Raw genomic sequence first — 15175 nt, 5'->3', positions numbered from 1 at the left:
ACTTGGAAGTTCCTTCAAGAGGATCAGAAGCAAGATCAAGCCTTCTGCTTTGTCTGGGGAACGGCCCACTGGAAACTGGGGCGGCACTTTTCCTGGAGGGATCCCCTTTTGTGGTTGTCCTTCCTTGCAACTCCTGTACCCGTGTCCGCAGGATCGAAGTAGGTTGTCCGTCCCACTTCCTCATGTCCTCTCCGTGGTCCCGCAGGTAGAACCACAGGGTGCCTCGTGGTGTGTACCCTCTGTACTCTCTCTCTTGAGTGGGGAAATGCCTGCTTCTAATAGCTGAGATGCTGGCCCGTGCAGGTGGGGAGTAGGACATATTCTCTTCAAGTTGCTGGACCTTCCGCGACAGTTTCTCCACAGCTGAGACAAGGGGGGAAGAGAGACTTTCTTCATATCGCCGGAGCCGGCCAGCTACCTCATCCACCGTTGGTCCCTCTTCACCTTTCCATTCCATTACTGCCAGGGAGTTGGCATATGACGATGGTGCGCTCCGTACAAACTTCCGCCACATGGGCCTTGTGCATCGCACCTCATCAGGGTCTGTGGGTAAGTCTGCATTGTCCAAGTCATAATAAATCATCTCCCGCACGGCTAATTCTCTCAGGTACTGGATACCTCTTTCCATGGTAGTCCACTTGCTTGGCTGACATACAACATCCTCGCTGAAGGGGTACCTCTCCCTCACGCCTAACAGGAGTCGTTTCCAGAGGCTGAGGGCTTGGGTCTTTTTCCCGATCGCCTTGTCAATGCCGCCTTCCCTAGACAGGGATCCCAGCTGCCTGGCCTCCCTACCCTCTAATTCCAGGCTACTGGCCCCATTATCCCAGCACCGGAGCAGCCAGGTGACAATGTGCTCGCCTGAAAGTCGGCTAAAATCTTTTCGCATATCCCGCAGCTCACTCAAGGATAGGGATCGAGTAATTATCTCTGGTTCTGCCTCTTCCTCCTGCTCTCGTGATGGCCCTGGTTCATCATCATCTCTTACTAAGCGAACTGATTTCTTTGTGTACTTCTTCTTCTGTATGGGGGCAACTGATACTGGCATGGGTTGGTTCCCTGGTTCAGTGGCAGTGGCTACCACGGGGGTTGCAGTAGCCGCAGTGTCTGTCGCAAGGATTGCAGTAGCCGCAGGGGCCGCCGCAGGGGCTGCAGCAGCCGCAGGGGCCGCCGCAGGGGCCGCCGCAGGGGCTGCAGCAGCCGCAGGGGCCGCCGCAGGGGCTGCAGCAGGGGCTGCAGCAGCCGCAGGGGCCGCCGCAGGGGCTGCAGCAGGGGCTGCAGCAGCCGCAGGGGCCGCCGCAGGTCTGGTTTCCATCTCTTCCCCTTGAGGGTGCTGCATAATTCTGAGCAGTGCCTGGTAGATACTGGCCAGGGCCCAGCACAGCGCGGTGAGTTGTGCCTCTCTAGAATAGCCACAGCATTTTCCCTTCAAATATTCTACCACTTTATCAGGGTCCTGTAATTGTTCAGGGGTGAAGTCCCAGACCATTGGAGGTGAGTAGTTCTCTAGGTACCTGCCCATGCTCTCCCACATGCCATGCCACCCCTGACTATCCAGCCTCGGAGCAGATCTCCGGGTGGTAGTCTTAAATAGTCGCTTAACCCAAAACAAGACCTGGAACGTATTCAGGAGACATAGCACTACGAACACGCTAGTTTGAGTATCCCAAGGATATTCAAAATTCTCAAAAGCTGTCATACCTGACCCGAAGGAGAAAAGGGAGGCAAAAGGGCTGGGGAAATTATTAACAAATTCTGAGAGACGGTGTCCAATGTACGGACAGGACAGCAAAACCGCATAAACACCCCAAAATAGCCGTCTGAACAGTGATGTTATCATATCATAAACAGATATCGCACAGGACAGCAGAATGATAATCCTCATCCCTGTTCCAGACATGGTAAACAGCATCGCAGGGAGTACATAAGCCATATAGGAATTTATGTAACACAGCCATGAGAACAAACCAAGCAACATGATGACCAGTGACTACTTACCTAATAAAATAAATGCATACAAAAAAAAAACCAAAACCGTTTTTTCCACGTTCTAGTTGGATTCTGTCGTTATCTCAACCCTTCGAGCCCCACGTTGGGCGCCAAAAGGACTGCCGTGGTTTAGCCTCAGATGGCAACAAAGAACCACGTGTCGCTCGCTCGTGCCTTCCAAACACAGGAAGAATCGTAAGAAAAGGCAAGACTCTTGGGTTGAGACAAAGGCAGTTTAACAGAACAGCAAAGGGAACAGGCAAACAACAACAATAACAACACGGATAGGGGAATATACAAACGCGATTATGGAACCGCCGCTCCCCTCGCCGCTCGCCAGCCGGACCCGGGCCGCCCCAGCCCGCTTTTAAGCAGCAACTTCCTGCCCCCTCCCCCGGCAGCTCAGGGTGGGCGTGGCTCACATGGCATGGAATACCAGGAAAAGTTAACCCTATCCCCACCGGAACCAGGACAAGGACCTAGCTCTAAATGGTCTTTGGAATGTGTACCTTTACTTATGTTTTATTTTTTTTAACTGTATCACAAGCTACAGTTAATTTGTATAACTTTGCAAATCTCTTCTGCATTAAGTGTTGAAAATATTGAAAGACATTTGGCTCTTGGAAAGGAAATAATTTAGCCTACTGATAAAGTTAGGAAAAATGTTTTTCTGTATAATTTCTTTACTTTAAATATCATGCCTAAAACTAAATATGACAAAAAGGAGCTCTAGTTAAAAAAAAAAAAATAAAAAAAAAAGGAGAGAGCAGCATGTAATCACCAAACTATGCTTTATTATTATGGAAAGGAGAAAAAATGGATAAGAGGTTTAAGTGATTCTATTTAAATCTTGATAGCTTCCCATGATGCTCTACCATGTTACATAAAAAAAAACCCAGAAACAAACCCACCTTAGTAAATATCTGGTGTGCAGCTGAGTTTTTTACATATGTTCTATTTGGTGACCTTTATATAATTTTTTAATGAGTAGAACTTACTAGTTTATGTCATCTTTTCTCCATACGCTTTCTGTTTTATGTTACTAGTAATTGATCCAGTCATAAATGTCTGATTGAGCATATCAGGTTTGGTATCCTATTTTTGTTGTAGTTGTAATGGATTTTTTTATATGTTTATATTCACTTTGTTCAGATTATTCAATATGGTATATGTGCATTGAGCTTTTTAATGTATCTCTTGGAATATCCTCCAAGTATATGACTCATGTTGAAAAAATTAACAAAACACTTGCACAATGTTTTTATAGGTTCAAATTTTCTCTTCTTGACACTACCTCGTATAGGAATTTTTTGTCTTTCTACTACATCAAGCAAAAAATAACCTGTATATATAATTTTCCTGTATAGAGTTCTCTGACAGTCATTAAAATTATACTCTTTCTTTCAGATAAGCAGAATGCATAAATTCCAGAATCAAGAAATATGACTGAAAATATTGCACGCGCAATCCTTTTTCAGTATAAGGATTATCAACCCAACTATTCTTTCTTATATAGCATACTGACAAAGCCAGTTTTTCCTTGGTCAGTAAGGACCAAATAGACTAAAATTCAGCTGTTGCACTAAAAAGTAATCCTGATGGAATGTTCCCCATGTGAGAAGAATCTCCACATATATAATTGTGTTTTACATCAGCTACCTCCTCTGAAGTGGTGAGAGCAAGTCAGAGTCTTGTTGAGAGTCTGGTTGAACAGAGGGACTTTACAGCATTTAAATTAGGGTAGATATACCTTCTCCTGAGGCTAGCCAGCTCCAGATCAGGAAACTGTAACCAGATCCATTAGGCTGCCAGTGTCTTTCTTGGATCTCTATGTGGTACAGCTCATGCTAGAATACTTACAGCAATTCCAGTATAACTAAAGAGAGTTCACAGTCTTAGGCCATTGCTTTGAATTTAACTCTGCCTAAGCAGGAATTCCGTAAGAGACTTTTTTCCTTCTAATATTTAAAAGCAGATTGAAATTCATCTGAGTAAGTAGATGTCAACATTGTCTTTTAATGGTTCCATAGAAATTAGCATTCTATCACCTTCATCTCTGAAATGAGCTTCACTCGTCTTGTACTTACTGAAGCTGCATATGAAATCTTCTAGGATTTATTTTTGGTATTATTATTTCTGTTCTTTCTTTTGAATTTCCAGGTCCTCAGTGTTATAAATACAACTGTTTCCTTTTTAGCTTTCTGATCTAAAATAGTTGAAGGTATGCTAACTACAATAAAATAATTTTTTTAGTGATACAGATTCCTACCCACTAGAAAATAAGTAGCCAGCATCCACTTAAAAGTGTGAACTATAAGGTGTAAAAAAGCAATTTTACGTGTTATATCCATTTACTACTACACGTCTGACTTCAAAGCAAAACTTTTAAGTTATGACAAAAAGCCAAGCAACAACAACATCTAAAGATTCTAGATAGAAATAAATTATAAGCTATTAACAAATAAGCTGATAGCTTTTATGCTAAGATTTCAGCATCATCCCAAACATCTTTTATGTCCTGTTGAGCTCTTCTGTGGTAATGATCTTATCAGTTGCAGATAATGCTAAGGTACTGATGGATTTCATAGAAGCAAATGGCCTGTCAGAGTACGCTGTCTGCTTCCATATGCTATCAAACTCCATTGTCTTAGGCCTGAGGTTCACAAATGCAAGGTGTTAAATCAGCCTCCATTCAGACAGTTTTGGAATTGCTTTTTAATATAGCTAATATAGTTAAGACGTCTGCTGTATTGGAACTTGGATTAGACAGCCACGAAGAGCTTGGATTCTTAACATCCTCAGGTGTGGGAATTTATTCTTTTTCATTTTCCATCTAAAGTATTTGTCGTCTTCTAGTCGAACAGTGATGGGATTCATTTGGTTGATTACAGAAGTCCACATCTGAGCTAGTCATCTGCATTCCTTTGTGGAAAGAAATAGCCACCTTAAATGCTATTAATTTCCTCCTAAAATGTAATTCAAAAACAAGCTACTTGAATCTCACTGTAAAAGCACTTAGAGTTCTCCATTGCCTCGACACAAAACCTGGAGTGACTGGATGAAGTACAGATAAACTGTAGATATGTAGAAGTAACTGAGAAGTATCTTACCTCATATGTCTGGCCACATACCTTCTCAGTAGTGAGAAAAATATGGAAAATTCTAGCAAGTGCACTGAATTCTGTGGTTTGTATTACAATGAAGAGCTTAAAGTAGCATAACCTTATCATAGGGAGTGATTCAGGCAATGCCTATATTGCAGTAGACCAGTCCCACCAACTAACGGCCTTAAGGCCTGTCTTGCCCTAATCCACTACAGTTATGTATGCTTGTTTATGTAGTTAAATAAAGTTGTGGCCTGTATTTTAACAATACCAAATGTAGGCTGCGTCTGCTTCAACTATTTTTACTCTACAGTAAGATAATACAAAAAACTGTGGGCAAGAAACCAGAAATTTTGCAGCCAAGTAGAGCTGGCATAATGTCAGAAATATTCCTGTTTATCATGGGTGCATAAAATTCTATAGAAATTCTAATTAAAAATTAAGCGTCTATGACTCATAACAATCCTAGCTTCCTAAAGATGTCTTGGCACAGCAGTACAGAATTTCTTGCTTAACTTTGAATTTTCTTCCTTCTGTGGATTTTTTATTAGCATCTAAAAGCTAACTTCTTTTTCTTTTAAGATGGCAGGAAGCCTTGTCTTGCTTTCAGCTTGTCTCTCTTACACTGGTGTATTACTTCTTGTTTAACCATTTCCTCTCCAAAGGAAAGCTCTCTTGTCAGTGACTGCCAGCATGAGTTGGTAATTCTTGCTGCCACATAGGTAAAAAAAAAAAAAAAAAAAAAAAAAGGTAAAAAACAGCTGGAGTGGTCCTTGACTCCTAGAAACAGTACAAAATAATAAAGATATTTCAGAGAGGTCAGCAAATATTTTCTAGTTTAGAATTTAAGACAGCAATGCAATACTAATTTAAAAAAAAAAAAAAAAACAACAAAAAAACCCCCCAAAAGATGTAAAACAAACAAACAAAAAAACCAGTCCACCCCCCTCAAAACCCACAACCCCAAACTGGATGATCTGACTATACAACATTGATTTGTTGAATTAACAACAGTCGGAATAAAAATCTGGGGGATTTTATTATTCCTTGTTACACATTACATAAATGACCACTAACCCATAATTTCTTAGTAGCAGAAAGCAAGCTACTTTTGTTGTTGTTGCATATTCCGTGTAGCATTATCATCTGGGAACTCCGGCCATGGAGTTCTAATTGCTGTTCAATTACAGAACAAAATGTGGTCTTTCTTCCAAATTAATTTACAAATTGAGTTATCTTATAGATAAGCATCTGTCACTCTGTGTTACTTTGATTTATCAACTCTTTAAAGTTGGCACAGATATGTTTATGTTTTTCTAATTACAGATATTGCACAACAAAAATGAATGGCAAATATTTAATTTTTTCAGTTTCGCATATTATCAAGAAGTTGTTTAGCAAATGTGGTGCCAGATCAGGCAGTAATTATTCCTTCCATATTGTTTCTATAACATTTCTTGTGTTTGTCCAACTTATCTTCTATATTTGGAGTCAGCCAAGCAATGTGCATTAAATTACCTCCCTGGTTCCCAGATTGCCAGCACAGATCATCATCTAATAAGACACATTTAAATGAATGTGCCAGAATCCAGGAAGATATTTGTATGATTTTGAACTATTGGACTCTTTCACAGTTCTCTGTGTGAAATCTAAAACATTTGATTGCTTGTCATCAAAGCATACATGAAGTTCATTTCCCTAGCTCACTCAGAGACTGAAAAGCACTAGTATTATAAAGTAATCTAGGTAATATTGCCTACATTTGGGACTAGATAAAGAAAAGAACTCATTTTTAATAACAAAATTGCTGTAGGCAATGGTTGAGGTGATCCAGGTAGGTACAAATTCAAGTAGTCTGGCACTGTGTTAAATCCCTCTAGATTATTTAAATTATTTTGCAAAGACTCAAAGATAAATCTTCTGATAGAAATCTCTTAGAAGAACAATTTCCATCATTTCCCTTGCTTCCCAGTTCATGGACCTTTTTTACTGCTGATATCATTGTGCACAAATAAATGCTTGAAAAATCTAGGTTGGCACTTATATTTTCATGTGACTTCACCCAAAAGTCCTTGGTATAGTTTAACTTTGGGCTGGTTGGAGTTGTCATAGAATTGTGTGGGAGGCTGGATTAAGGAAGGATGACATTTTTAAAACATTTTGGAACAATTTCAATTGACCCACATAAGAAAAAAGTGTGTTATTTCAGGAATTATTTTCAGTTAATCAAAAATAGTTTGGAAATCCTCAATTGTATTTTGTCTTGAGAGATTTTAATCAATTTTGTTACTTTGTCCTTGATCTTCCATTGAAGAAATAGGTTGGTTTTGTAACCAGCATAAAGCTAGAAGAAGTTAGAAGTCTTTTTATCAACACTGTATCATATCAACACTGAATGCTGGATGTTGGAAAAGTTGTAATAACAAAAACATTTACAAGTATAGAAAGCACAACAGTAATTCATACTTAAAATATTTTTTGTAATTTATTTTTTGTTACTTAAAATTTCACAGAGAACTTTTAAAATATAAAGTATTACTATTTCAAGATATTTTTAGCACAGATCTTTCTGTGATCTACTGCCCCAAACATTTGCTACCCTGAGGAATACAAATTTATTTTTGAGTTGGGACACATGCCAGAACAGGCCTACTATGTCCATCTATGCACAGTGAAAATATCTACAAATGTGGTAATCCAGTTTGTAAATAAAGATCCCATTATTAGAATCATTCTAATAATCTACCTTTAAAATGAATGAAGCTAATAATTATTTATTATTCTTCTTGGGTTTTTTCATAGAATTTATACTTTAGTTAGTAAAAGTGGGTTAAAATTACTTTAAATCTGACATCCTCTGGGTTAATCTGGAAACTATAATCATCATATAACAACATGAGAGAGGTTCTTCTGGACAATTTGAGATAACAAGGTGTAAGGTATTGCTGATTCTGCCTTGAGAAGAAGACATGGCCTAAATTACTTCCATCCATATTTTCCATTTCCTTTGTTACTCAAGTTTGCCGCTTTGTGAGAGATTAGCACCATTAATAACATTCTGTCAACCAAATGCTGCTGCTGTGTGGGCTGACCAAAATACCATCGCATTTTGATCTGTTTCGCTAATGCGTTAACTCTTAAAATATCCACAGCTCATTAGAGATCTTCTCAGGGCTTATAAGGCAAAGATAGAGTATGTCTGCGTCATCTTGCTTGTGTCGAGAGAGCATTCTCTGAGAAAAAGTGGAGCTCTAAGGATCCCTTTATATTCCATTACTTTGTAACCGAAGCATCTACTACAAATATAAAGGTCTAGTCAAAATCAACTTTATAAATTGCTGTTAGACTTCATAAGAAATTCCCGACTGACTTAACAGGGCATTCTGATCCTTTATTTCCATAAATAAGGAAACGAAAAAAAAAAGCTACTTACTTTGCTGCAATATTATAAATGCTTTTATAAACTCTCTCAATAAACACCAGCAAGGTCATGTAACAAGCTCAAAATAAAGTATCAGACATAATTAGTTATGTAAATTTATTCTGTCTGAATTCTCTTCGAGTCTTTCCATCTCCTCAGTTTTCCTGCTCTATCTGTTCTGGCCGTGTCTCACATACTCATTTTTGCTCCACTTACATTCTTTCTGAAAATGTAGATCCTTTCCTTGACATATCTACTGTCTTGCTAAGTTCTATTGCTTTTCTCCCTCTTTATTTTTATTAATTTCTACTCTTTTCTGATAGTTTGTAGTCAACTTTGTGGACAATCCTCTTCTCCCTCATGGTTTCTCAGATGTTCCTGAGAGAGTATTTGTCTGCTCGTGCTATTTTCTTCTTCTTTTAACATGTGAAACATATTTCTTTGATTTTTCCTTTGGCTTTCTGTTACTCATCACACTCAGTGTCATACCTACAAAACCCTATATGCTTTTGCTCATCATTATATAGTTGCTTTTGTTTCTACATTCTTCTCAGTCCTTTTTTGTTTTTTTAATAACTGACTGGTTTATTCATCACCATGCACAGAATTTTCACATTCTTTCTAACCCGCTGTCTCCCTTAAATTCTTACTTTCCTCTTATGTCAAGCAATCAATTCTTCCTTCATATAAGAAATAATGCATGAAAATCACCTTTCCTGACTTGTGTGGTTTTTGCATTAGTTTAGCTAATTTTAATTAATCAGGTTTTAATATATTTAATTAATTTTAATTATTTAGTTAAACTTTTTTTCTAGTCTAGGAACATATATTATCTAGCTTTATAGAAAGTTCTGTGTTCATCTTTGCTTCTTTGCAAAGTTTTTAAAATAATAGTTATGAAACTAATCAAGATTTCATACTGTGGCATATGGATGAGTCTATAGATTTTTGGAGTATTTTTTATTTCAATAGGGATGGAACACGGAAGAAGGTTAGTTAATTATCTGCAAAGGTTAGCCTCAAAAAATAAACTGCCTCCTGTTAAAACTTTTAGGTGTAAATGACTTGATTTAGACTGCTGAATAATTATGAACCAAATCTTTTAGGAGCAATGCATGGCATATATTCTGTTAATATTTCTGCTCTAATTTTAAGCTTTAAAAACACTTGTTTTTTAATATTTTCTGCAAGTATATGCTTTAGAATTTATTTTTAATTTGGAGATGAGCTAGCTGAAAGATCAACAGTTTTAAAATCCTGCAAAATAGTGACCTTGGTTCTCAGTAACACATGTATTTGTGTTGCTTTATTTTAGAAAGTGTAATCCTTTGTGAATATAAAACCTACTTTTAAAAGTATTTTCATTTATTAAGTGGCTAAAAGGTGAAAAACTGCTTGAAGGAATGATTGAGCCAGGTCTGACCTTTGATTTTAACTTGTTCTTTTCGTCTAGACCCAGCTGTGCGCCTGGCGTTGTTCAAAAACAATGAAAATAAACATCTCCATTTGAAACCACCAAGGAAGACACAGCCTATAAATGCTGGTTACTTTGAAGGTATGAACAAGTATTTCACTTTATCTCTATGCATATAAGCGTATATATCTTCTAATGTCTTTTAAGCAAGCCTCCTTGAAATGTAAAAAAATATGCACAAATAGAAGGCAGGAGCTGAAAGTTCTTATCTATTTCTGAGTATCTCAAGTTACAGCAGTGAAACATTTCAATTTAAATTCATTGGGCGGGGGCACTCCTAGAGATTAATTCATAAAGAACTGGTGCCTAATTTATTTATTTGTTACTATTATTAAATCTTCATCATAAAAATAATCATCATAAAAACATCAAAGCATTTCACAGAGGTATAAAACACAGAGCACTAGAATAAAATTTTATAAATTAAATATCACTCAAATTCTTCACTTGTCACCTTTTCTCAAGCTAGCCATTAATTTTTGATGATTGTTAAAATGTTTTTAGGAAGGTAATTTCATAAATATTCCCTAAAAACAATCATTCAGCAGAAGACAAGGAAAGAATCTTCATCATGTAAATATAAAATTGTCTTTTCAAAAGTATTTAAAGGTTAGTTAATTATCTGCAAGTTTAGCCTCAAAAAATAAACTGCCTCCTGTTAAAACTTTTAGGTGTAAATGACTTGAAATTCATGTTAAAACTCTCCTTGGTTTCAGTACAATTAGAATAAGGCCAAGTCTACTTTAAATACCCTTGTTGGAAGAAGCTAAGCATCTCCAGAGGCATTGTTGTTAGACTGTTTTGGTTCCTTTTGCAACTCAATAGTGTGCTTAGAAAGTTGTCACCTCTGTCTTTTTATTTTTCTCAAAGACATAGCCATATGCTATCTGATTTGGTCCCAATCCCACAAAGTAAAACAAAAATAACAATACTATATTAAAATTCACTGAGTGAGGATGGAAATTAGAACCCTTCTGAGACAGGTGTGCAATCAATCTGAGTATACCTGAACTGCAATTCAGTCAATTGATCTAGCTTAAATTAAAAGTTCCAATTTACCTTACATTCATGAGCCTGTGGTCAAATTTGGTTGGAAACAATTCTCGGTAAATTCTGAAGAGGAAAAATGTTTGTGCAATTATTTGCCTTGGATCCAAGCTTGAATTTACTTAGAATATAGAGAGTCTGTATATACTGTGCCTGACTCAGCGTTCCCGATGTTTCATATGCTTATATGCCGGAATGTGTCATATGCTGAAGAAATAGGACATGCAGACTGCCTGCAAAACACTGGATGCCCAGAGCCTACAAGCAGTAGTGTGAATGTTCAAAGCCATGTCAAAGAGATAAGCTTAATCCCAGGCTCAGTACCCTGAAGTCAGTGTAGGTTTAGCGTAGCTTTCCTGCCACTGGTTTATCTGTTCCTGCCTGGAGACGTTTCCCTTCGTTTTGGAAAGCCAATATATGTGTTCTAAATATTACTGAAATTACTTTTTGAATACATGGAGAGAAGGCACCATAGCAGATTAGCTATCAAAAGACAGGCACTATAGTGGCACTCTTGTTTACCTTTCATTTCAAGGACCATTGTACTCCTTTGGCCAGCTAATAAGATGAGATTTTTTTCAGCAATCTTTTATTGGGTGCTTACGTGCAATCTGCTGAGCCTTCAAGGAGACAAGCAATACTCTTCTGCTTGACCAGAGTATAAAATTATCCTTCTACCTGTGGCACTGCTACTTCAGATGGTACGGGCAGAAAGCACAAGGTTATGCATTAGAAGCCAGAGCGCAGCACAGAGCATTTATTTATGTGTATGTGACAGAACTAAGAGTTGCTAAATTTAGAATTTGATAACGCTTTGCATGTTATCTACTACAAAGCGAAGCACCTGCATGATAATTTCACAGAGTTGTCTTATCAGTCACTTCTTCCCTCATCCACAGAAAAGCTTATTTCCCATTTCCCCCCTCTCACCTTTTGACCATTTCTTCCACTTTTGCCTGGAATAGATTTCTTTGGGTCTGTTCTGCGATGGGAGTTCTTTCTGTAACAAGAAGGTGGAAAGTTTTCACTCTGTATCCATAAATCTTGTGGACACTGTATTTTAAGTCAAGAGAGAACCCAGTCCATTGCTTGGTGGAAATAAACTTCCTCCATTCAAGCCCTTCTACCTTCACAGGCTGGTAGTCAGTGCTGTGGTAGAAAACTTAACTCCAATCCATCTCCTTCATAAACTATTAACTAAATCTTAAAAAAAAAAAAAAAAAAAAAAAGGCACATTCTAAATATTCCTGCTTTATTTCTTTAAATTGGGAAATGGGGGGAGAAACCATAGCATCGACAGCCAAGTACACATGTGTTATCTGTTAAATAACAGAATCACTACTTTTGAAAGGGGATGCCCTCGGAAGTGAAACAATTAGAACAGTTTTAGATTTTCAAACTGGAACACATCATGGTAGCGAATATTTAAGAGGTAATCTAGTTAAACTGTATGATGAATGTCTTTCGTCTTCATTGTGTCTTTAGTTTCTGTTTAAAAATACAAATAAGGCAAAAAGGAATAAAAAAAATTAGAGGTATAAAAATAAAGAGTGAAAAGGAATGAACCTGATGTCTGATGCTTGTGTGTTTCTGAGATAAAGGTTGTATTCGGTCATAGTTTGCTTTCTCGTCTAAGCTACTGCATCATATTGACAGTTGTATCATGCAGCAAAGTTATTGTGCATATCTTTAATCCCGTATCTCTAATTATAAAAACCCCCACAGGGCACCATCATTTCACAATTGTATCACAGTAGCACACAGAAGTTAGTCAGAGACAAACCCCTTTGTGTTACACGGTTCATCAACAGCACGAGGAAACATTGTTCTCTCAGACAGGAATTTACCATTTAAAAATACAAGCAACATGTGAAGGCATGAACCATGGGAATGTAATTAAATGTTAGTGTATATTTGTGTGTCTATATATGTGTATGTGTCAATACATATATATACAATACATGTGTGTATACACACACGAATATATGTGCATATACCGTGAGTATGCCGTGAGTAGTTTTACTGTGAGTAAAAGCATAGCAATTATGCTTTTTTATTTGTATATTTTGAAAGGAAAGTAAATTATGAACAATTACTCTCTGATGTAATTTGTGGTATCAACATGTATTTTGTAATCCTAATGCTTTCTGTCTAGATGCTGTTTCAGTTTCTTTAAAATTAATTTCATGCATGTGGTCATTGTATAATACAGATTCATTTAAACTATTATTTAAATAAATAATAGTTTTGAATCATAATTATCTGTTGTGACATTAACTTCAGTAGGTTATAAAGTAAACTACAGAATATGCAACTGTAAATACGTGTTTACTGCTTCTCTTAAGAAACTACAGCCTGATCAAAAGCCTGAGACAGATGAGAGCCTGACTTGATGTACTTTCCCTTCTGACGATTTACTGGACATTTCCTGGGATTATGTATATTACACTGCTTTTTTTGGTGTGATAGGGTTATGCTTCCAGTATGGTTGTTGACTTCCAGTTAGTGCCAGTTAGTTGATAGACAAAATATGCCTGCGTACTGTTTGATCGAACATTCTTGGAGGGGTTTTTGTGTTTTGTAGATGGTGACATTTCAAAGATCTCAAAATTTTGGAAACTTTACAAGGAACATAGATAATTTTCATCATTTCCTATTTTGCAGCAAAGCATATTTTTAGAAAGCTTTGTGACTGCTTCTCCTCTTGTTGCCTGGAGGCTATTTCAGTCATTGATTTTACATAAAATAGTCTTGGCTATTATGGATCAAGTAGATGAGGAATTGAAGGAAGAATCTATCCTTGACTCCTTCTCTTTTCTTGGGAAGTTTCAGTTAGTCCTGGCTGAATGTGCATCCCTGCCAGCTGTGGGTCTGTAATTACAGGGTCTGTAATTTCATTTACACAGAGGAAGGATAACTACTTTTCCAACCAACAGCGTGGGTGCTTTGTCCCAGTACAGCAGCTCAAAACTAAAGAAGGGGCCCAGAGGCCTAGCACGTTGTTTTGCTACAAGGTTTGGGAATAGCACGTATCTTTTGAGGTCCTCTTTAATCCATCTACCGTAACAATTTTGGTGGGTTATACCAATAATTTCTGTTCAGTTGAGTGGGAAGCTGGATTCCAATCTGTAGAGCAATTTAGAACAATGCAGTAGATCAGCTGAGAATCCAATCAAACTGTCCAAGTATTATGTTGATATGATTCGGTTAGTTTCACAGAATTTCATAGACTATGTTCTAATTGATTATGTAGATCAGGTAATTTATTGGAACATAAGAAACATTTATTTTCGGTTATATCCGTATCCATCAGTGGCACATCTATACCATACACTTCAAAGAAGTGGAAACAATACAACTTGACTTCACCCAGGAATGTGTGCAACATCTAATGCCAGGAAGTTTAACTGTTTTAAAAATGCATTGAACTATGTTGTCAAGATGTGTTTACTGTAGTTTGGGAACCTGTAGTTCTAATTGGCAGTACTGTATTTCCTGTCATTTTATGCTCATTGGCGACTAAGGAAAATGTAACGGGTATAATGTTAAGACAGATTTCACCAATACAAATTTGATAATGAACAGATTATGCTTTCTCAGGTGGCTTTTAATTATGGAAATATTTATTCATTTCTCTTTAAATTGTCGGTAGAAATAACATTTATTTTTCATATTGGAACAAGAGGTAAAATGATCTTGTGATTATGTCGTATGATTGGAAGATAAATATTAAGGATCCATTTAAAGTCGTCTATTTTCCAGCTTTCTGATAGTTCACAATTATGAAACACCTTGTAGTCTCAAGTGAAAAATGTTGCAAAACACTCTTATAGATTATTATTACTAGTGCTAATTAAAAATGTGAACTTGAGACTTTGGAAAGTGGTAATTCAAGGTTACCTTTGAGTTAATTGTGTGAGCTCATTAAAATATTGTTACATAATGATCAACGTAGTTTCTTAGATTTTCTATATTACGTAATATGAATACATTGAAGAAAAAGTATATGGGGTAATTAAATAGAATTTATGTTGATTCAAATCACTGATGTTTTTAAATATCTGCATTAGAGTTAAGAGAAGGTACTGAGAGTGGAATGCAAATATTCATCTTTTTCTGTACTTTAAATATTTTGTTATG

The 15175-nt window shown here is 37.1% G+C and overlaps 1 protein-coding gene across 1 annotated transcript in view; it reads left to right on the top strand.

Moving 5' to 3' along the window:
* The window catches only part of LRRIQ1 (leucine rich repeats and IQ motif containing 1), a 116088-nt gene that overhangs the window by 63535 nt on the left and 37378 nt on the right, over positions 1 to 15175 (top strand). The window contains exon 23 of the mRNA XM_054219113.1: positions 9968 to 10069. Coding sequence (XP_054075088.1) covers positions 9968 to 10069 — 102 coding nt within the window. The remainder of the gene's footprint in view (positions 1 to 9967; positions 10070 to 15175) is intronic.

This window comes from Rissa tridactyla, chromosome 1 (genome assembly GCF_028500815.1).
Source record: "Rissa tridactyla isolate bRisTri1 chromosome 1, bRisTri1.patW.cur.20221130, whole genome shotgun sequence".
Lineage (NCBI taxonomy): Eukaryota > Metazoa > Chordata > Aves > Charadriiformes > Laridae > Rissa > Rissa tridactyla.
This window is presented reverse-complemented; position numbering and strand designations above follow the sequence as displayed.